The 22,561-nt window shown below is 41.1% G+C and overlaps 1 protein-coding gene and 1 long non-coding RNA gene across 10 annotated transcripts in view; one reads left to right on the top strand and one right to left on the bottom strand.

The window, feature by feature from the left end:
- TENM3 (teneurin transmembrane protein 3) overlaps positions 1–22,561 on the bottom strand; it is a 659,662-nt gene that overhangs the window by 23,330 nt on the left and 613,771 nt on the right. For 7 of the 8 annotated variants that reach the window (NM_001193929.2, XM_078001693.1, XM_078001694.1 and 4 more), the window contains 4 exon segments: positions 135–310; positions 17,808–18,682; positions 19,460–19,614; positions 21,027–21,259. In NM_001193929.2, coding sequence (NP_001180858.2) covers positions 135–310; positions 17,808–18,682; positions 19,460–19,614; positions 21,027–21,259 — 1,439 coding nt within the window. 8 annotated transcript variants of the gene reach the window in all.
- Positions 3,935–21,630, top strand: LOC114678445 (uncharacterized). Of its 2 annotated transcripts, none has more exons than XR_003729882.2 (4): positions 3,935–4,067; positions 4,285–6,486; positions 7,922–8,052; positions 20,999–21,630. It is a non-coding gene; the product is annotated as an uncharacterized LOC114678445 (long non-coding RNA). The 2 variants fall into 2 exon arrangements; XR_013417387.1 differs by lacking the exon at positions 20,999–21,630 and adding an exon at positions 10,913–11,891.

The following is a 22,561-nucleotide window of genomic DNA, read 5'->3' as shown; positions in this document are numbered from 1 at the left end:
ACCAATATTTCTAGAGGTTTATATTTTCATCTTCCCTTTTCTGGTTCATCTTGGAAACTGGGTGTTGGCACATCCTATCTGGGTGCTGGTGGTACTTTAAAATGATTCGTTTAAAATGATGCTTTCATGTTTACCTTGAACCATGGTGTAGAAAGAATCGATCGAGGACAGATTTGAAGTGATGCTGACATCTTCTTCTCGACTAGATGACTCGATGTCCACTGTGATGGCCTTGTCCATGTCCCCATGCAGGTTTGTGACCACTCCAGTGGGAAACGTGACGTTTGTCAGACGACCTTCACTGTCATAGCTAAATACAAGGGGCATTAACTTGGTGTTAAATAGGAAACTGCAGTTTCTTCTGACTTATAAATACAATGTGTAGCAATATTAGTTGCACAAATTTGGAGGAGTATTTGTCTTTGTGAGTGAGCTATGCAGAGTGAGGACTTCAAACATGCTTTGAAGTAATCAAAAACCTGTTTAACATAGAAAAACCTCACCGGTGAGAACACGAGTAAACAGACCAGCTCTCCATCTCAACACATGATTCTTTGAAGTGTGACCAAAATCCTCCTGCACATCTAATTTGCTGTTTCAAAGGGAACATGTTTGCTGATATTAAATTCCTTAGTATTCCTTCATATTTTCTACAGAGTAGATTTAATTCACTGTTACATCGGTTCTTAAAGATTTACTGACTTACTCCCTCGGTGGCAGTACAGTACAGTATGTTTACGTGCATGTATGTATTTGCATATGTAAAAAATCCTTTTAGTATCTTCAAACATCCTCAACAAATTAATAAAGTAAGAACCTTTTAAAGACTATTTCTCAGTGATTGACATACTTCATAATGGTAAATTAGAGCTTGAATGCTGGCAGTGGTGATGACAACCCATTTTGTCTACAGTGATATTGCAAGAATGGGGGATATCTTGCATGACGATTTACTGTGTTCACTGAAATGAGATGCAATCTTTCCTGACATTTAATGATTATTTGTTTTTTATTACACGCTTACTCTTTTTAGCAGACAAATACAAGAGGAACTTATAATTTGAGTGTTAAAATACATTTTTAAAAGCTGTTCTGTGCTCATAAATATGCATCACAGAAGCAACATTTGACTGAAGAATTGAATTTCTGTGACTTTTATATTTGTGGCAGCACCAGAGAAAATTTCCAAAATGACAGTGTCGTCTGAAGAAAGAAAAAAAAATGCAAAATTCTGGATGAGAAATTAGGGGTTTCCTGGGGACCACAATACACTAAAGGATTTCAGATTGATTCTAAGACTCCTTCACTAACTGAAAGTTCCCGGTGAGATGGAGACCTGAATCAACATCCTCCTTACAATAAGCCCAGACACAGAACTAACAGAGAAACAACACTGTTAGAGAAAGACAGGTCACCAGGGGAGGAACAGAGTGACAGGGGATCACAATCATAGGTGAAAACATGGGGCAACACAGGAGTGACGTGTAAAAAAGGTACTTAGGTGATATTTTGGAATAAAGGGATAGAGAAGTGTTTTTTTTCTTTCCTTTTTTTTTTTTTTTCAATTTCACTTGTTTATGAAATAGGGAGTTTTTAGTGAAACATTCACTTTGAAAAATGTGATTGGTCATTAGGAGAAGATTCTAGGTGAAAAAGAGAAGACTCCGCCAGGACAATGTTATGGTAGAAAGAGGGAAGAAAGAGAGGAGGAAGGCGAGGGACAGAGGTCTGTTCAGTGCCAGGTGATGAACTGATCCTATTAATTCCGTGGGGACAGTATCGGTCAGATCATGGGTTTGACTGACGTGATCTGACAACCTGCCACGCTGCTCAGCCAGCGGCAGGAACGGGCACTCAGGAGGGAGAAGCCAGGGATGGAGACGCAGAGGAAGCAAATGCACCATTAAGTGCAATCATTGTTCAGACTCACAAAAGGCAGAGCTGAAGATGTCCTCCCCGCCAACCCAAATGCCCCTAGCAAAGGAAGGCATAAATGAAAGAAATCCAACAGAGTTTATTGCTGTCATCACTTTTTTGAAGAAATTACTGCTCTTGAAGAAACAAACATGCACTGGTTTATTTATGGAGCAAGCAGCGCAGAGTTACAGAATTATTGACAAAACCAGCCTAAAGTTCTGTCGTTACATTTGGTATAAGTCTTGCAGCACATTACACATCTCATAGTATGATGTGAAGAACGTGCTATTGGGTTAAAAAAAATAACGCTCTTTTGAATGCCTCTACACAGGAGAATTCTGTATTGTACTATTTTCCCCCCTTTCGGAGATGGAAAATGAAAATATGAGGCGGGTAGCTGACTTGATCTGGCTCTCACTCTGTCTCTTGACTGGACCGTCACTGGAACTTTTGTGCAGCTGAACCCAGGCCCATTAGCCCTCCTGCAGATCACAGTGCCTGATTTAAAGCTGGGAACTCTGGCTGTATATAGATGGCACCGCCTGCAAGCAGCTTGCTGATTCATTCTCCTCTGCCCTTTTTTGACCCTTTTGCTGGTTTATATTTTCTAGCCTCATTCAATCTGAAGCAGAGACTTCACCTTTCTCCTGTAGAAAGCATTTCTGCAACCTCTAACTTTGCTATTTCATTGGCTTTGCCACACGTTCCGTTCCCTGCTGGGCAGGCATTCTGTATCACAGGACCCTGCGCGCAGGGAGATACAGCCCAGGAAGCCGAGCGTTCAGACTCTCACCTATTAGCCTTTGGTTCTTTGGGAAATAAATATACAAGTAACCTTTGCAGGTAGTACAGTTAGAATGACAGAGGGTTAAGCTGGGATCTTAGTGGCCCAGCTTAACAGGTTAGCCCTGGAAGTTCTGAATTTGTGCCTTCCAAGGAGTAGTTGAACCTAAGTGCAGGCACTAACAGGGCTGAAGTGTTTGCACAAGGAAGGCTGCTCCGGTGTCAGGGTCCTCAGAGCTCCTATGTAACCCGGCACCCAACAGTTTCAGAACAGCCTTTCTGTGCGAGCTAAAGTATGAGGATATTGTGAAAACAAAGAGAAGTCTGGGTGAGCAGAGGTCACATACGTGACAATTTAACTATGAAAAATGAGGGTCCTGTGAGGCTACCGTTCACCAGAGTGAGCAGAAGGGGAGCTGTGTTCATGCTGGCTTAGCTGGGGAACAGCTGCGCCCAGGTGGGGACCACGCCAGGCCCCAGAACAGACGTGGGATCAGGCAGTCGGCGGGGGGCCCGGGTGGGGCTAGGAGGGCTGCGGAGGAAGGTGTCAGGGGGTGCAGGGGCCCGGCTGAGGCACAGTAGGCAGCACAGAGTCATACTGGAAGGGAGCCTTGGGTGGATCTCCTCACTGGAGAACATGAGGTGCTGAAGAAGGTTTAAAGAAAGCGAGGTTTTCATGAGGAACCTAAGGTGGGGGTGAGAGTGGCTCCCTGACTTGCCAATTTTACAAACCACGAAAAAAAATCAGGGATCAACACAGGGTTTTTAAATTAAAAACTACTACCTGTTACTCCCATCGTTTCATAAATAAGGCCATTTAAACATATCACAGAGAGGCGGGACCTACCTTCAGGGTGAGTACTTTCAAAAGAACTGTTTATTATTATTATTATTATTATTTTTTGTGAGACAAGTCTCACTCTGTTGCCCAGGGTGGAATGCAGTGACACTCGGCTCACTGCAACCTCTGCCTCTCGGGTCCAAGCAATCCTCCTCCCTCAGCCTCCCAAGTGGCTGGGATTACAGGCCCCCGCCACCACGCCCAGGTCATTTTGTATTTTTAGTAGATAAGGGATTTCGCCATATTGGTCAGGCTAGTCTTAAACTCCTGACCTCAGGTGATCCACCCGCCTTGGCCTCCCAAAGTATTGCGATTACAGGAGGGAGCCACCACACCCGGCCAAAAGGACTGTTCTTTATTTACGTATATATTTATTTATTTTTTTTGAGACAGAGTCTTGTGCTGTTGCCCAGGCTAGAGTGCAGTGGCACGATCTTGGCTCACTGCAACCTCTGCCTCCAAGGTTTAAGTGATTCTCCTGCCTCAGCTTCCAGAGTAACTGGGATTACAGGCGCCCACCACTGTGGTAAGTTTTTTTCGTTTTTGTAATTTTAGTAGAGACGGGTTTCACCATCTTGGCCAGGCTGGTCTCAAACTCCCTACCTCGTGATCCACCCGCCTCGGCCTCCCAAAGTGCTGGGATTATAGGCACGAGCCACCGCGCCCGGCCTAGGACTGTTCTTTAAAAGCAATGAATAAAGCTTTCTAAAACATTCTCCACATCATTTTTTTTTTCCTTTCAGTGTGGATGAGTAAAAACTTTTTCACAGATTAGCACCTATGTCAACAGAAATGAAAACAAGACAAAGGAAAGACATTAAAAAAGCGACCCGGGGACTCTGACTAAGGGAGTGAAAGAAAGTAAGTCTTCCAAGACGACTGGCAGGTGCTCCCATAAGCATCAGGCTAACTCTTCCTTAGCTTGGCGAAGGGAAACCAGTGCACCAACGAATGGCCGCCTAGCCTCTGAATCGCTCTGACTCCAGGTCTTCAAAAGCCCTTTCCAACTACTAGATATGCCTCTGGGCAGATTCTCTGCTTATTTGCAACTGTGTGGCTCAACTGAATGTTGCTTGGCCTTAGTGGTGAACTAACCCTGCCCAGCTTGTAGATTTGAGAGGCAGTTTTCTTTTATTAGCTTTTTGAATGTACAATGCAATAGGCTCCAGGGAATTTGAATAGTACATCAACTTCATGCCCTCCATTGCATTCCTCTGGCCTTAGCCTCATGGTTTCAAATTCCTAACACACAGCACATGCCATCCTGCTCCTGCCTGGCCCCCCTTTACAAAGGACTCTCGCTGGAAAGGACAGACGTCCTCAGGCTCTCCGTGACCTACCGCGCTTTCACTGATGCGATGCCCTTATCTGAGGTTTATCTACTTGTTCGTCTTTAATTTGGATTGCATGTTTGCCTAGACTTGCTGTTTTAGTTTTTGTGGTATATTTTTAAGTTTCCTAAGTAATGGGATTATCGACAAACGCCTCAGAGAATAGCAGCCTCAGTCATTCTCAGCTGAGAATGCTACATTCAACCTGACATGACATTTTCCTTCTCTCTGCCCCTTGCAGATGTGAAGCTCCTAACGTTTTCCTTTTGCTTGGTAATGTCTCTCAGATATTTATCTTTCTATTCCCAGAGCTGCCCTAGACTTTTAAAATGGGTCTATCTGCCTCTTCCCATATGCACTGATACCAAATCAATCTTTTGAAACACCATGATTATAATACCTTTCTACTTAAACATCTTCAGTAGATGCTCAACAGAGAGTAAAATCAACTGATTTGGACTGTTACCAACCCAATATCAACAGCCTATTGATACTGCAAATTTCTTCACGTGGAAACCATTTGCAGTTCTCGAAAACTTTCTTTACAACTTGACAACGGGAATATTTATCGTCTTCCCCATAAAATGGCTTCTTTAACCAAAGGTTATGTTTTTAAAATTATCTTCTGCTTTTGAGAAAAATATGTGTCAATGAGAGCACAGCTTTAGAGCAGCGCCTACGCCGGGGCAGAGAAGTCATTCTAACTCTGGGGGCGGGCTAGTCTGCGGAGTGACGTGCTCTTTGTCCCTTCTGTGGAGTGTTGGTCCGGAATTCAGCCTGACCCTGAGGTGGCCTGACTCAAAGACGAGACCAGCCTATGTCGTTACATATATACTGGCGGCAATGCCCTCCCCACACCTCTGTCATTTTCACCTAGGGAAGCCGGGATGAGAGGCAGTGAAATGTGACTGCTTTCTCTGGTCAAAACCAAGCCTGTTCTGGGCAGGCAAGACAGCAGCAGATATTGGTTTGGGCTCATTCAGAAAGCCTCCAGATGGGATAAATGTTCAAGTTTCCTTATGAGTGGGCCTTCCCCGGGATCTTCCTCAGGGCCATCCCAGAACTAGCCTGCTTTCAGAGCTGCTTAGTGGGTTCCATGGGTTTGCTTTCAGACTTGAATCCCAGTAAGAACTCACATGAAGGACTTAATTAACCCATCTTTCTCCCACTCTCACTATAATGTATATGTGTGTGATGTGTATATGTAGTATGTGTAGTGTACGTGTGTGTATAATACACACACACACCCCCACAAACGCACACACACACACTTTACACAGAGGGAGAATCTAATAGAGTTGCTTAGGTTCAAATTTCCTTCCATAGTTTAACAGCCAACAACAACAAAAACAAACAATCCCTCCATCTTGTCACCAGTAACCACAGTGCTTTTCCCACAACGCTAATTTGTAACAGCCTCTTATCTGTTGTTGAGGTAAAGTGGAACACAATGACTAACCCTGTCATGACTAAGCATGTAGGCATAAATCACTCCTGGATCCTCCTTCCTGAGGAGGGACATGTGCACAAACAGCGAACGTGGAACGGCGGGCTGATGCGGAATCTTAATGGCAATAATGTGATTTGCGACAGCAACATCAAAAGATTTTACATGTAAGTCTTCTGAGAAGGAACCTGTGGTTTATGTATTTTAACCATTATCTCATAGACAAATCGTAATTTGTAGCAAGGTAGTAAGAAATCCTCAAAAATCAGGTTCTGGATAGAAAATGCTTCTATCACCAAGGGAAGTAGAGCAGTCGCCTACGCCACATCATGGCACCACCTGATTCTCCGCTGCCTGCTACCTACCTGTCATCAAAAATGGCAGGGAAAATGCGAAAGAAGAAAAAGACAGTATTACTTTACGTGAGTCTGGTCTCGGGGCTAAGGGGGTCCTGATGAGAAAGGGGTGAGAATTGTATGGGGTGGGGGTGGGTAACCCCAATGTGGATTTCTTTGTTGCTGCTGCATTTAATTAGGAGGTCTGGCTGATGGGGTGAACTCTGACCCGCGCTTTGCTCCATAAAACCAGAAAGGGTAGCAGTCTGCAGTCAAGCTGCTATTCTTTTTTTTTTTTTATTTCAAACACCCCAGCTAACATGAGTTCAGAGGCATGTAGACAAGGGCAGAGCCTCCCCCACTCCTCTCTGGTCCAGCCCTTTTGAACACTGAGCATAGTGATAGATGGTCACAGAAATGACATTTTCTTCAAGGATCAAATTCAAAAATAGTGACCCAATGCCTCTTTCCTTTCATAGTCATTACCACATCATGGAGAACTGACAAAGTGGTAACGCTCAGCGCTGAAATTCGCAGGCCTTGAGACAAAGGCATCCAAGTCAGGGCATTCCAGAATTAGTTCCCGTAGGGATTCGAAGGATTCTGGGTTAGCCATCATTAAGAGAAGAATCATGTTTAAGCCAGTCTTTTTTTTTTTTTCTTTTTTAAATTGTTTATTGAGTGAGGAAGGCTGACATGGGTAGGATACGCTTATTTGTTTAGCAATCCGGTCTTGAAATGGAGACCTCCTAGACGGCTGATGGCAAGGAAAATTTTTGCTCCAAAGAATCTGTAAAGCAGAACTGTGCATGCCCTCATCCTCCTGGATTTATTCCATGGGTCTGGAAGTGCTCAGAGGAAAAACTCCTCCTTCTCTTTTGTTCTCCTTGTATCCTGGTGCTTGTTCAGCCGTACATAGACCCACACCCTGGCAGTGAGCGAGGACAAGGAGGGCTGTGGGAAGCTTCTAGTAAGTGGGAAAGATTTTTAAAAAGTAGGTGCCCATTTGGAAAGAGAAAATTCTATTTGTTTACTATAAATTGCTATTTCTACCACCAACATTAACACATAAGATACTAGTGTGACTGAGATGCAATATGCATAACTGTTTTAGCAGAGGGAACATGGTAATTTTTGTCAAGTGCTGTTTCTTTTGGAATACACCTTGATAGGGGCCTATAAGAAGGTGGAAAGAAATGGTAGAATCACATATTTTCTTTTAAATAGGAAGTGATTTTTAATTACTAAGGAGTCTTTTATGTTACAGGTGAGGACAAGAAAATCCAGAGAGGTGCTCTGACTCTCCCAGTCATGCAGTTAGGAGTAAGCAACACAATCGGGACGGGAACCCAGGTTTCTAGTTTCATCTTATGAGTGTCAACGACTTGGAAAACGGAGGTGAGTAAAGAGGAAGGGGAAGGAAAAAGAGTCTAAGATGAGACAATATGGAGACTAAGATGTTACCTACTCACAAGCTTTAAGAGAGAACATGAACATTGTGCAAAGTGCAAGAAGTAAGGGGAGGCAACGGAATGACCACATTTGGGCAGTTAAGGAGCAAAACGGAGCAAAGAAAGAAGATCAAATACAGAAAGTGATTGAAAATACAAGGGAAGATACAGATTGGAAGATTTCAAAAAATGAGGGACAGAGCATCCAGCAGGAGAAAGTGGATCCTTGAGTATTAACACAGTTGTTGTCTTTTATTATGAAGCCACAGGAAACTCCAGTCTGTAAACTCACATATTTACACCTTTTTTTTCCACTTGTACCCAGATCTTCTACGCTCCCTTTCAATATGATGTGATTCACGCTCATAGCTTCGGCTCTCTCAATAGCTCTCGTGTCCACATATTTGGAACTGTCCTCTCCTAAGTTCCAATCAGACATTTTTTTTTAAATCACATGCTAGACTGTGCTACGGTACTCTCAAAGTCATAATTTACAAATCTGAACTCATCTTTTGTTGATCAATGCACAATTCTTCCCTGTATCTCCATATCCGCTAGTCACCTAAGTTGGGAAAACAGAAACTCATCCTTGATCCCCTTTCTCCCTTACCTCTTACATTCAGACAGCAAGTTACATTTCATTTCCTAATGAGCTGACTGACCTAAACTGCCTCCTAACTTTCCTTTCCTAACCTACTTTTCTACCTTAAATCTATCCTTACATTGTCACCAGACTGGCTGTGTTGCTGTCCCCGTTAAACTCCTTGAATAGAGATCCGCCTACCCCGGAGGGAAGATCCACCACAGTCCAGCTCTTAGCGGTGCAAGCTCTGCTTGGGCAGAGGCAGCATCTCCTTCCCTGGTTTCATCTCCTTCCTCCCCACACACATTCGATGCTCCTGTCATTCTGAGCTGTGTGTTCTTTCCAAAGCCTGGCACGTTCTGCTCCTGGGTAAATGCTTTCCTCTGGCCTAGAAGTCTCTTTTTCTCTCTTCTGGGTAGCCTTTATTCACAACTTGCAACACTGATCTTAAAAATTACCTCCCTTGGTAAGTTTTTCTTGCCACATCCTGTCCCCAATTCTCAATCGGATTTAGATGCTCTTCCTCTGCACTTGCACGGCCTGTCGAACAACTATCTTAGCACTTACCCTTCTTATCACTGTTTACTTGTCTTTCTCTCCCAGTGGACTCTGAGCTCCTTGAAAGCAGGGAATGTGTCATCTAGCTCTGCATTCTCCAGCACCTAAGGCCAGTACCTGGCACATAATAAATTCCTATTGAATGAATGAGCGCATGAGTGAATAAATGAAAACCAGGAAATTAGGGGCTAAATAGGAAATGCTTGATGATCAAAAAGCACAGAAAACTTCCCACCTTATCAAAGCCTAAGAGTCTTGAAATAATTTAATAATTTGTCAATCTGTTTGCTTTTGCAATGTAGCACGGAAAAGGCTTTCATTTTCTTTTAGGTGGCATAGCTGCTTTTGGAAACGGTGCCTCTCAGAGGCTCATGTTGCCTGGACCAGTCCCATACGGGATTAACTATGCTTGTGGTTAATTGTTGTGTTAAGGAGAATGAGGTACACTTTAAAAATTAAGTGAAAAAACTAGAAATCTTTATTAAATTAGTAATGGGTGAATGAACTAATCTTTCATTGGATATGCATACACAGATATGAACATGAAGATAAATTCCTGGGCATGACCTTTCTCACTAGCTCTAAATTATAAATAACCACTGCATAAACCCATTCTGACCTTCCTTGAGGGTTTAAAGGTTTGAGGTTTAGTCATCCTGAATATTTTTTGACTTCTCTAGGAATAGTCGGATGCATTTAGATACTCACATTGTGCTCCTCCAGATATAACATTCCTGTAACCTTTCTTTTATTACTTTAACGCTAACTGACCTAGCTTAAAAACATCATCCTCTATAAATCAGTACTTTCTTCTAATTTTGGCAAGGCTTATGCTTGCCTTTATTAGAACTTGGTTCCATCGTTTCTTTCTTTCTTTCTTTCTTTTTTTTTTTTTGAGACAGAGTCTCGCTCTGTTGCCCAGGCTGGAGTGCAGTGGCATGATCTTGGCTCACTGCAAGCTCCACCTCCTGGGTTCAGGCCATTCTCTTGTCTCAGCCTCCCGAGTAGCTGGGACTACAGGCGCTTGCCACCACGCCCGGCTGATTTTTTGTATTTTTAGTAGAGACGGGGTTTCACCGTGTTAGCCAGGATGGTCTCGATCTCCTGACCTCGTGATCCGCCCACCTCGGCCTCCCAAAGTGCTGGGATTACAGGCATGAGCCACTGTGCCTAGCCCCATCTTTTCTTTTCTAGAGTTTGAAACAGAATGAGGTCTTTCTTCTAGCTGATGCTTGACTTACATTCATTAAATGCTTAATCAATTAACGACTTTAGAATACACTAAGTTTTTCAGCCTTTGCTTTTTATACACTGTTTTTTATTAAAAAGCCCAGTCATGGGAAAATCTAAAGTTATATCAGACCTACACTCTTAAAATACACTTAAAGAGAACAAAAAGTAGTTTTTAGAAAGCTCTACAAAGGAGTATTTCTTTACATCAATATTTTCAGAAGTTGTGGGGGTCTCTCTTGAAGAACCATAGATTCACCAAACTTTGGGATGAACTTGAAGTCTAGGAAATCTTTTTTGAAGTGTGTCAGTATGTGTGTTTACAAGAAGTGGCAGTGGTGATGATGGGGTGGGGAAGGACAGTGTTGCTAAGTGAGGGATTAGAGTGACTTGAAGCATGTGGATCGTATCCCCAACCATCCTATCTCCTTCATAGACTGCCTTCCCCAACCTGGACAGAGCTCCAAAGAGTAGTGCAGTGTCCACGCTGGTTCTGCGTTTGCAACCTCAAGATATTCTGACACCACTCTAGGATCCTGAAACACAGGCCAAGGACTTTCTCTGTGTTGAACACCTTCCTGGGAGGCTAAGGAGTTACAGAATCCAGGAGTGAGAGCTGCTGGCATTGATTTTATTTTGATGTCAGAGGAATGAGCCACAGATGCTGGAAAGTCTCTAGAAAACACCCAATTGTCAATCTTCAGTTCTGTGATTGTAAAACATGAAATGTTCTCTTGCAATCATCGTCCATGTGTACACTTCTTGCTTTATTATCAATCATTTTAAATGGCTGGTGTACACAGCTTAGTGTTAGGGTAAATCACCTGATAATCACTGTGTAAGGGAAGCTGATGATGCACATGGATATGAGGCCATCAAATCATCTGTCTAATCTAGACAGTTGCATAATGAGTTTAAAGAGGAAACTGGACACTTTTGGAGGCTGCATTTACTCTAGAGCCATTATGGAACAAGTTAGCACATGTGGAACATTGATTTGCCAGATGGAACGCCCTGAAAGAGTTAATTCAACCTTGCAACTATCAACACACTCCAGGGACACAGCTGATGAACTGAGAATATCTGACTTATTTTTTGTGTAATTTTTTGAGTAATCTGAATAACGTACTATTTCCCCAGTTCCTTGTCTCCTTTGAAACCTGGGCAGAACTAACGGTTTTTAAAAACTACACTGCTGAAGGGAACTGGAATAGATCAAGTATTAATAAAAGTATTGCCTTAATAGTGTTCAGGTTAATGCTTGAAATGTCCAGCAGCCACTTTAGAAATTTGCCTATGCATTTTTTTTATTGATGTCCCTGGAAATACATGTTTTGGTTAATAATTTAAAGCAAAATTAGTAAGCAATTAAACAAAACAGCAAAAATAGAAATAAACTATTCTACTAAATCAAATATTTAAAATTCTATCAATTTTCCCATGATTTTAAGTGATCTGCTGATAAAATCTCTTACAAATCATTCTTAAACTCCTAAATGTTTTCTTCCATGAAGAGAGAAAAAGGAAAAGGAAAATAAAGCAGGTGGCTGAGCACCATTTTTATGTGTGTGGATGAGTGTGTGTATAAGTGTGTGTATGTGTGTAAGTGTGTGTGTATAAGTGTGTGTGTATCTATAAAGTGGGCTGCTCAGTTTTTAATGCAGTTTTTGGCAGAAATAACAATGATGCATGGTTTCAGTGTTTGAGTTTTTAGGGCTGGATGGCAAATGCCTGTCAAAGGAAAGGATATCCTCTCAGTTTTGTCCTGTGGAAGACACCTGTATAATTCTTCTTCTTCTTTTTTTTTTTTTTTTTGAGATGGAGCCTCCCTCTTTTCACCCAGGCTGGAGTGCAGTGGCCTGATCTTGGCTCACTGCAACCTCCGCCTCCTGGGTTCAAGCGATTCTCGTGCCTCAGCCTCCTGAGTAGCTGCGATTACGGGCGAGCGACACCACGCCCGGCTAATTTTTATATTTCTAGTAGAGACAGGGTTTCACCATGTTGGCCAGGCTGGTCTCGAACTCCTGACCTCATGTGATCCGCCCGCCTCAGCCTCCCAGAGTGCTGGGATTACAGGCATGAGCCACCGCGCCCAGCTGATACCTCTATAGTTCTTCTAACATTAGAAGCGATTACCGTGGTCACTTCTGTAAGGAGAACACAGCATGCCACCGCAGCCAGGCTGTTTAAACAGGATTCAGTGTCAACAAGAATGGGCATATCTTTTCTAATTAATGATATCTTTTCTAATTAATGAATAATTATCATTGCGTTTTCCTGCGTTATTTGTGCTTTTGGTATACAATTTTGAATTTGAAATAGGCTTAGGTGTAGCACATGCACTGTTCACACCGCCTGTCTTTCCTCTTTGGGGATCCCTTCTCTGAGGCACTCCTACAGCATGAGAACGGAGGCGTGCGTTTGCCATGGGCACTGAGTTAAGTTCATTAAAAAGAAATGGTTCAGAAGCTCATTCTGAAATTGCAAAGCTTGAATGAGGGACAATAAACCCCCCAAATGAGAAGCCGGAGACCCATATATACCTACATAAATGTGTAAAAGCTGAAACTCATTGATTTGCTCTGTGAATCTGAATATAGCTCACAAAAGATCACAGAGTCAGCTCCACAAATACAGAGCTCCAAATATTCAAAGTCCCAAGATTTAAAAAAAAAGTCACTATCCTGCTGGTGTGCATGTACATATCGGCCAGAATTCATAGTTTTTCATGTTGTCTTCTTTAACCAGAGAGAAGAGCCTCTAGATATGCCCAAACGGTTTGTATTTGATGTGGGTAAGCAAGCAGAGAACTGTGAAATGCCATTTACTATTAAATAACTTATTCTATTCCCCAGTTCAACACACTGGATTTCCTTTCTTTGTGCATTTGAGTGTAAGAACCGTGGTTTCTTTTGGGGCATACACTTTTTAAATAATAAATATTTAGCAGGTGAGATCTTTTTAGTTTCCCTGGAATTACTCTGGCTAAGGAATCATTGTGTGTGGCCATTGTTTAAAGTGGTATGAAGAGCAGCATGAAGCAGTCCCTAATACTAACTGAAGACACGGTGTCTTCACACAAGGGGACCCTGTTAGCTAGTTGGGGTCCTTTCCACGGGCCAGCAAGTCAATGGAACAGGAGGTCAGAGCCAAGATGGTTTACTCAGTCAGTAATGAATATTTAGCTCATGAAACATATTAGTCTAACTCAGTGATTTCAAAGCTGAGTTAGAAACCATCTGATACCTAATGTAGTCTTCCCACCATACCATCCAGTAGCATGCCTAAGAATATTGGCCACTTCTCTAATGAATCACAATAGGGACATAATAATTACAAGTAACATGGAGAGAAACTGCTGCCAAATAGCAGGTGATATCTGTAGTTTTCAAAATGACAGTTATCATGCTAAAGAAACCCATCTGTGTACCCTGAAGAATCACCCTATCTACTTTACTGGTGATAACAACTTATCAGGAATGAGGCTTTCTTCTCCTAGAATCCTTTCTGATACCAGATACAATAATATCCTTTAGCTGTATTTGCATGGGATAAGGTTTCTGTGCTTACCACCAACATTTCAGAAGTAAGTGCTATCAACAGGAAGTTTTTTTCTGTTTCATTATCGGACTAACAAGATCAACTGAGGAAGTCCTTATTTCATAAAGCAAAATACAGTGAGCAAACATGCCATTTTGGGTAAATATTTTTAAAAATCAGTAACAAAAATGGCTAATGTTAACATTTTCAACATTCACTATTGGTACGGAGGTGTGAACTAACTTAGAACGCCAAAGAGCATTTATAGGTATTCTCTCAGTGGAGCCTTGGCAAATGCCAGCTTTTGGTTCTACCAGACTCTTCTCGGCAAAGAAACACTGACCTGTCTACATCTTTGATTTATTCTTCTATTTCTTAATTCAACAAATAGCTACTGGGAGAGTTCTATATGCACGGCAACATTCCAGGAGTGGTGGGAGCCACAAAGACAATGAAAGTTTGCATTTTATGAAATATTTCTACATTTCATTTTGTACTTATACCAATACTGTGACATGTTAATGGTACACTAAAGTTTGTACCAAGAAAAAAATAAAAGAAAAACATGTAAGGTAAGTAATTGGAACTAATTCTCTTTTAAAATTTCTTTGGAAGGAACTATGACAAGTATATTTTTATCAGTAGGCAAATTTATTGATTCCAGATCTTCTTCCATCTGTTTCTATCCTACAAAAGCTTTACTCTCAAGGCTTTTTAAACACCAGGCTAGTTAGAAAGCTGGCCATATACAAATGGGAATTTGAGCTGAAAAGTTTAACTTTTCTGTGCAAGGTATTTGTGCAGGAAGATGAATATAGAGCATGTTATCAGAGCTCAAGGGACTGGTGTCATGAAAGTCATAGAAAACAGGTGTTTTTCAGTGGGGGGGTGGCAATTTTTTTTCACAGTCTCGTTGTGGTTTTGGTAACACTCCGGACATTGTCAAACCTGTCAAATCCCTTCTTTGTGAACTTACTGGCTACCCTTTGTAAGGTCTAAAGTAGACACATAGACGCGTGGCACTCTAAAAAATGAAGGGAAATATTACAGATACGTACTAATATTCTGGGAGTAGGCCAGTTCACCAATAACTACAAAAACAAAGGCATTCCGACAGGGACTCAGAGGCCCCCCGCTGCCTCTATTAGGATGCTCACATCCCACCGCACCACCAGGTCAGGAGACAAACAGCAGAAACTCTGTTGTCAAGGCTCTGATGAGTAGCGACAGGCGTTGAGTTTGCCCATTAACAATCTCCGACTTACACAGACGGTACGTGCTGCTGTGTCTGAACAGACAGGGCTGCTGCAGGGGCGGCCTGATAATGACACCTCCCCCACCCTTTTCTTTTTGTGCATTTCCTTCTGAATGTGTTTTAAAGTTTCGGACCCTTAGGAGAGGCCGGGCCTTTGCTCTTTCACAGCCAAATTACAAGAATGTATGGGAAGAAAAAAATGATCGTTTGTCATTCTGACATGATAATTCTGAATTCCTTGGGTTAAAGTGCTCTTTTTTAACACATTATTTTGAAAAGTGCATAAAGGTTTCTTAGACATTTTTTAGTCGTCTTTGCTGTAGACAGCTTATAAGGAAAATTAACAAAACACTGGTTTTTAAAAATAGTATTTCTGTTAATTTTATTAGAAAAGTTAATTTTATATATATCATATATATAAAATTGTGAGGGTGATATTTGGTAAGATATTTTAATAATGCTTTTTGGAATAGTTTAGTTGCCCTGACAGCAATTTATCTAGCTCTAAGATTTAATAGATATACTTTAAATAAGAAATGTAATGAGTCAGTATCGGTGAAAACGTGATTTTGATGTGTTTTAATTAATTAAAACCTTTCATTCTTTAAAATACTGTTTTCCCATCATAAACAAGATTGGCTTGCCAACCTAACCCCTACTTCAGCCAGTCTGCTGATTCCTAAGTCTGAAATTCTTGGAGGTTATGTGTTCATAGAGAAATGCATCTTCTTTTTTGCACTATCATTTCTTTAAAAGGTAAAAAAATCCAAACTGGTTTATACTATCCCACATTAGCGCCACCAGTGACATTTCTCTAATTTTCCAAACTTGATTAAAATGCATTTGTAGGCCATAAGCAAAGCCCTGTGTCTACTGCAGGAAGTTCAAGTGTCCGCACTAACCCGTACGATGAACTCCTGGGAACGAGTAAGGACACATTCAAAAACGGCCCAGAGAGCAGGGTCTGAGTAGTAGACTCTACTAAAAACTTATTTCTCTCTGTTTCCCCTGCTTTCAACTAAACTGAAACCCTACCAATGCCGCCACTGTCTCCTGAAGATCTTATAATCAGAGCAGCTCTCCTGCCCAGTCTCATCTGATGGCAGCACTTTTCCTCTGCTCTTTTTTGCCTCGTTGGCAGTCTAGCCTCCTATCACTTTGAAAACAGTGCAAAGGAAGTGCTTTCCATTAACTTCCAATTTATTCCTTTCCTATTGCGATACTAAAATGAGCAAAAGGAATGCTAAGCACAGAATTTTAATGTAATTCAATTGAAAAGGTTTGTTCCTCTGACAAAATCATGCTTCTGGGTAACATTCATTTTATTAAAAGGGAATCTGTCGAAAAAGAAAAGCAATTCAAGCTACAGGAGAACTAAGCTTTATGTATAAGATACATTCCAGAAAAGTTATACAGAAAGGATTTGTATATTGAGTCATTTTTTTCTACTGACTTTTATTATAATTTTAGAGGTGTGCTCCTACAGAAAGAAATACTTTTGCTTCAGCATATCATGGTGAAAATCACACTAAGGAACTCAGGATTCATTTCAAAGACGATTTTGCATTTGTCAACATGCCATCCCTGCACATCTCATTTCGCCTCATGGCTTGCACAGCTGAGTCAAATGAACAAGCAATTGAGAACGCGTTTATACATGCCATAACATACACAACGGCTGACTCTCCCTTCACTCTCAGTGACTCCCGAGATGTGACTGTTCAGACAGCACAGTGCCCGGGCCACCACTCCACGCTATCTATTGCAACACCCTGGCTGAATGAGCCTCCGACCTCTTCACATGCTTTCAGGCAACAAATGGCAATTCCTGACTTCACTTAGTTGTAAGGTTCTTTGAGGCACAGTGTAGTTTCTCCGGTAACTGATTACAAGAACTTAAGCCCTTTTATGTAATCAGCAAAGTTCACTGTAAATGTTTTAGAAGTTTTTCTTCAATGCAAACTCCTGATACAGCCAGCATTATCAGGTGGGCAAACCTAGAGCCAAAGGCTTTATGCCCCAAACCACAGCTGCAGGATGCTTCTCAGAAGGTTTGCTGCTAAGATGCTAGGTCTGTTTGAAGCAAGATGTTAATCCTTAAGTAAAGGTAAATTTACCATGAAGCCAACTGAAACTTAAGCTTTGGGCTTCTCCCTCACATGGTCCCTCCCCTTTCCAAGGCCCTGCATCTAACTTTGTATCTTGCAATTTTGTCTTCTTTCTCAGAAAGAGGAATCTAATTTTTTTTTCTTTAGAGATACGTTCTGGCTCTGTCACTCAGTCTGGACTGCAGTGGCACAGTCATAGCTCACTGTGGCCTCGAACTCCTGGGCTCAAGCAATCCTCCCGTCTCAGCCTCCCCAGGAGCTGAGACTACAGGAATGAGCCACCATGCCCAGCCAGGATCCAAAAACTATAGAAGCTCTAGGCTCTCAAAGACATGGAATCCTCTAGCCCTTAAGATTATATTGTTATTATAGATGATATTATTGTATCACAGTATTTTATAATCAGAGTAGAATTTTCATATACTTACTCAAAAAAAGTTGTCCATCCAGTTTCATCGCTTTTAGTGGCTAAAAGGCCACTATTGCCATGGTAAGTAAACAAAACTAATTCTAGTCCTTGAGCAGTCATGCTTTTCAAACATCCATTTGTTCCTATCGTCAACCATATCACTTGGTTATCGGGAGACACCACTCGAACTGGCATGCGATTTGGGTCCCGTCTAATTCTAAGGGTGTTGCCATTGCTGTCCGTCACAGCAGTAATATCATTGTCATTGCTGTAGCTAAAATTGTACAGGTAATCACCAGTGACTAAACTTACAGTATATTGGTGAGTACCATTGATGTCAAAGATGTAGAGTTCTTGATCAGTTGGAGATGCAACTTCATAAAAGTTCATAGAGTTAAGTAAAGGCTTATTCTTTGACACAGCCCGGATCCGGATATTCCCTAGATCTGCAATATACAGTGTACCATCTGGAGAAGCAGCCAGGGAGGATGGGGCATTGAGTTTGGCATCCTTGGCATAGCCATCTCCACTCTGGTAACAGTCACAGTTGGCATCATTTTTGCAGTCACACTCTGAAGGTATTCCGGCCACTAAGGAGATTTCCCCATCTGTTGTGACCTGCCTTATCCGGTTAATTTTCTTCTCATCAGTTTCAGTAATGTACAGGACCCCACTGTAGGACACAGCAATGGCAGTAGCTGATTCCAGTGTTGTCTGCACTGCGTGCTTCCCCACGGGATATTCCACTCCAGGAACCTGACAGTGCATGGGCCGCCCAGCAGCAATGCGAACCTGACGATTTTCAGTGATCTGTAAAACTACATTATTATCCAGGACATAAATGGAGTTATCCATAGGGTTAATGGCTAGGTCAGTGGGCCATTCCAGACGTACCTAAACAAAAAAAGAAATGGCCTGGTTAGTCAGTTACTGCACTACAGTTAATTCACCAGAAGAGTAAATTAGACCATTCAGGGAAATTGGCATTAATCTGAGATAAACTGTTTTGTAATAGTTTTTTCAATGGCCTCAGTAAAATAAACAAAAAGTAATGAATGAAGATAAATATAAGAAATAACACTTTCTTTTAAAATTCAGCCCACAGTAAGATTTGCTAGTTATAGGCAAATAGCAAATAAGCCTCTAAGTAGTGAGTCAACAGATACCAATGAGTTATGAACACACGTGTTCCTATGGCAGCAATAACCACCAAATGTTGGGGCTTTCTAGGTTATGAATAGATTCATGTTCTATTGTGTTTTCAATCAGCCTAACAGTAAACTTTCCAATTCTAAATATAAGTCCCTTGGGACTAATCACAGTGGGTTCTCTCTACTACTCAAGGAGCTCATGCAATCAAAAGATTAGAGATTTAAGCTGTTTGGTTCTTTTTAGAATATCTGCATGCTGCTACTTTACTGGTATTTTATTACAAATGCTTAGCATTTCTTAGTGATAACTGTTCTGTATCCCACTGAATTCATCAAATGCAGAATGACACAAGAAAATAACTTTTTATTAGCTCCTGTGATACATGTAGATGGAACTGCCCTATCAGAACCACTGCAACACATGATACATGCAGTTTCCTATGGTGCCATCACAGTCTACTGACTGAATCAGTCAAGTCACCCAGAGGAGAAACAAACGAGCCAGCTCAGTGTTGATCACCTGGCTGATGTGCATGCTGGTGTCACAGGTTAAAGGTCTGGCTGAAGTCAAATCGTTAGAGCCCAGGAGAGTTGATATGATTCCATTTTGGTCAACTTTCCTAATCATGGTTCCATCAACAAAGTAGATTAATCCATTCTTATCAATTGCCATTCCTGTATTTGAGAGAAGCAGGTATTAGTACTTTTTCAAAAATGGTTACTTTTGATTAACTATTAGGCCCATTATTAAACTCAATTATTTAACCCCAGTGACGACATCGGTGACAGGTAGCAGGTAGGGCTGCAGATTGCAAACACATTAGAAAAAAACCAGCATAGGTATTTATAATACAAATAAATTAAAAATTCAGTAAGGAGGCAGGACATGGGGGCTCACGCCTGCCATCCTAGCACTTTGGGAGGCTGAGACAGGCAGACTGCCTGAGCTCAGGTATTTGAGACCAGCCTGGGCAATATGGTGAAACCCCGTCTCTACTAAAAAATACAAAAAAATAACTGGGTGTGGCAGCGTGAGCCTGTAGTCCCAACTATTCAGAAGGCTGAGGCAGAAGAATGGCTTGAACCCGGGAGGCAGAGGTTGCAGTGAGCCGAGATCACGCCATTGTACTCCAGCCTGGGTGACCAAAAAAAAAAAAAAAAAAGAAAAAGAAAAAGAAAAAGATTCAGTAAGGAAATAATCCAATTTTGTCAGAATCTCCTGTGAGTATATGAATCACACAGGTAATACCTGTATGTTCCAAATATAAATTATAATGATTATATAATGTTGTGGTCTATAAATTATAGAACCAGCTTCAAATTCCATTCCAGCTAACTTACAGCAACCATATTCTTCTAACAAAAATAGATCTAAGTCAAGGTTAGTGTTTTGTTGACCCTGTTACAATGAAATTTTCTATGATGAATAATTCAGTACAGATACTTTTTTCCAGTCCTTGTTCACATAATAGTCAGTAGCTATCATGAAAAAAATAAAGGCCCCAAACCAGAAACATTGTATTGAGTGGCATAATACATGAGCAAGGAGTCAGTCCTGCCTGGTTTAAAAGCCTTTATCACGAAGAATTTTTTAGCCCTTGTTACCTCCAAAAATTCCTCGCAGCAAGGATTTTTTCCCATGGCATAGAAACAAAAGTTGAACAGGTCCAAAGAGGGTGAGGGCTCACAGGGTTGCTTAGTGATGGTTTTTAAAGAAGCCTGGGACTCATTCATGACAAAGAAATTCCAGGACTATGAAAGAATTTGGATACTTCCTTGAAGTTTAACAGGATGTGACCTGAATTATATAGAGTAGTTGCTTCATTCTTTGAAGAGCTGAAAAAAGGGTATGATAATAAAGAATGCCAAGAACCTAATATTTACTGTAAAACCAAGTTAGGATTCTAGCAGTTTCATGCTACATGGCTTTTAAAAACCCTAGATGTGAAACAGCTTTTCAGAACACTGTCAAAGGTAAAAAGTTAGACTCAGCATTAAACATGAGAAGGCACTAAATGGATTTTCTACCTTTTTTTTTTTTTTTCAAATAAATAAAAAGAAATCCTCAAATCGCCAACTGCCAGTACCTTTGGGACTCATGAGTGTGGCTTCCACGGCCTTCCCTCCATCCCCACATCTCGCCTCGTCAAACGGAAGGCACTGCTCCCCGGTTCCTGCGACGACTTCTGCATTTTTAGTCAAGTCTTTTGCCCCTGTAAGTGACTTTGGGCGATAAATTCTGCGGGTGTTTGTGTCAGAAACGTACAGATCTCCTGTGACTGGATCCGTTGCAAGGTAGTATCTATGAGCGGGGTTGCTGCTGTGAAAATAGACATCAAAGGGAGTTACTCCTAATACACAGAGGGAAATTAAAAGCAAAATAAAACAGATCATGAGAAACTGATTCTGGTCTGGAATCCATGATCAAAGATGAGACATGAATAGCACTGTCTATTTAATAATGACTTAAAAGAATATGCTCACAGGTAGGATTTCTCTGATATTACTGTTTGTCTTCCTTGCCTGACGCTGAGGATTCAACAATTGACTAACAGTCATCTTAAAAATATTACCTTTAAAAGGCACCATGTGTCTAGCCTAAAACAAAGAAAAAAATTCTCTAAATCTTTTTTGCTCAATGCAAAGCCATTAAAAAATGCCCCTGAATGAGGGACATAAAGTTTATTCCAGGCGAAGGATGTCTCCATCAAATTTTCCTAGAAGTACAATACGCTACTGATTCCACTCATACCTCGCCATAGAGTATTATCCTTTCAAACTAAACACCCTCCCCTTGAAGAAATGAGCACTTTATCTGTCTCGGTTGCTCTATCATAATCCAGAAAAGTGCCAATGTTTGTCCGATGGGGTTAAATATTAAAATGAGGTCATTCAAGTGTACGGGGGAGTCTCATCTGGTGGCCTGTGGCAGTGAGCTAGGATGCTGGATCCTTCAGTTTTCTTTCTAAAGTTCATATACTGAGCTGCTCTGAAACCTGCCTATGAATTTAGTGACATACAAAATGTAGTGCCTCAATTTTATAAATATAAAGAAATGCAAATGTAAAACATTTTATGTCCCATTACTTGTAAAAAATGGTAAGCCCAACACTATCAAAGAGGGGACAAATTATGACATATTATTGGAATTAAAAAGCTAATATCCTTACAAACACTCAACGCCACATTCTTAAAATTAATGTAATCTTGTACATGTGCCAAGATTGCTTTCTGAAAAAAATCTGAAAAATAATTTACATGATTTGGTGTCCCAACCAAGATGTCAACATGATGGGAATCTATCAAACTCCATTGATCTTCTGATGACGAACTTAGTTATACTAATTAATTCTCATTCTCTCTCTTCCTCTCCCTCTTTCCACAAGCAGCCAGACACACACACACACACACACACACACAGAGTTATATGCTTGCTTCCATTTATTTGTGAACATCTAAAATATTTAGAAGAAATCTACCTATATGAATATTTTTATTCAAATAGTGATGCAGTAGTTTCCTCATTACTAATGAAGTTGGGTTCTAATAAAACATTTTCACTACTTAATGATTTTCCTTCTAAGTGCTGAGTAGATGTACTTTATCATTTCTGTAAAAGAGT

This window comes from Macaca mulatta, chromosome 5, assembly GCF_049350105.2.
Source record: "Macaca mulatta isolate MMU2019108-1 chromosome 5, T2T-MMU8v2.0, whole genome shotgun sequence".
Lineage (NCBI taxonomy): Eukaryota > Metazoa > Chordata > Mammalia > Primates > Cercopithecidae > Macaca > Macaca mulatta.
Note: the sequence above shows the minus strand (reverse complement) of the source record. Positions and strands in the feature narration are given on the sequence as shown.